The sequence below is a fragment of the Carlito syrichta genome, unplaced genomic scaffold, assembly GCF_000164805.1.
Source record: "Carlito syrichta isolate Samal-C Ts95f unplaced genomic scaffold, Tarsius_syrichta-2.0.1 Scaffold312243, whole genome shotgun sequence".
Lineage (NCBI taxonomy): Eukaryota > Metazoa > Chordata > Mammalia > Primates > Tarsiidae > Carlito > Carlito syrichta.
Genome location: NW_007256339.1, coordinates 239,197 through 239,720, shown reverse-complemented (window position 1 = coordinate 239,720; position 524 = coordinate 239,197). Strand labels below are relative to the sequence as shown.

The 524-nt window shown below is 62.4% G+C and overlaps 1 protein-coding gene across 1 annotated transcript in view; it reads right to left on the bottom strand.

The window, feature by feature from the left end:
• ITGA2B (integrin subunit alpha 2b) overlaps positions 1 to 524 on the bottom strand; it is a 14,422-nt gene that overhangs the window by 2,495 nt on the left and 11,403 nt on the right. Inside the window, exons 20-21 of the mRNA XM_008069867.1 lie at positions 276 to 518; positions 175 to 186 (exon numbers count right to left, since the gene is read on the bottom strand). Of these exons, the coding sequence (XP_008068058.1) occupies positions 175 to 186; positions 276 to 518 (255 nt within the window). The remainder of the gene's footprint in view (positions 1 to 174; positions 187 to 275; positions 519 to 524) is intronic.

The following is a 524-nucleotide window of genomic DNA, read 5'->3' as shown; positions in this document are numbered from 1 at the left end:
GGTCTCGAACCCACGGGCTCAGGCATTCCACTCACCTCAGCCTCCCAAGGCACAGGATTACAGGCTGAGCCACCGAGCCTGGCTGATTTTTTTATTTATTGTAGAGACGTGGTCTTGCCAATTTTCCCAGGCAGGTCTCAAACCCCTGGGCTCAGGCAATCCTCTTGGCTCCGCCTCCCAAAGTGCTGGGATGACAGAAGTGAGCCACTACACCAGGCCAAGTTTTTCATTTTCTTTAAGGTACCGGGAAGGGTAAACAAGGCAAGTGTCTGTACCCCCAGACACCTCTTCCATGCCCACCTGGGAGGCTCCTGGGACCGAGATGGCCTGCAGAGGCCCGCCTCACCTGTGGCCCCTCCCCTGCCCGGCTGGAGACCCCAGAGCCTGCTCACCACCAGGACCGGATCCCGCAGACGGGAGGGCTGCTTGGGCCCCGGCGGTATGGCGTGTCTGCGCTCCCGCTTGTGGTGGGCCGGGTGGGAGGGTGAGGGGCTGGGGCTGGGCAGCCTCCGGTCCAGCTGGGG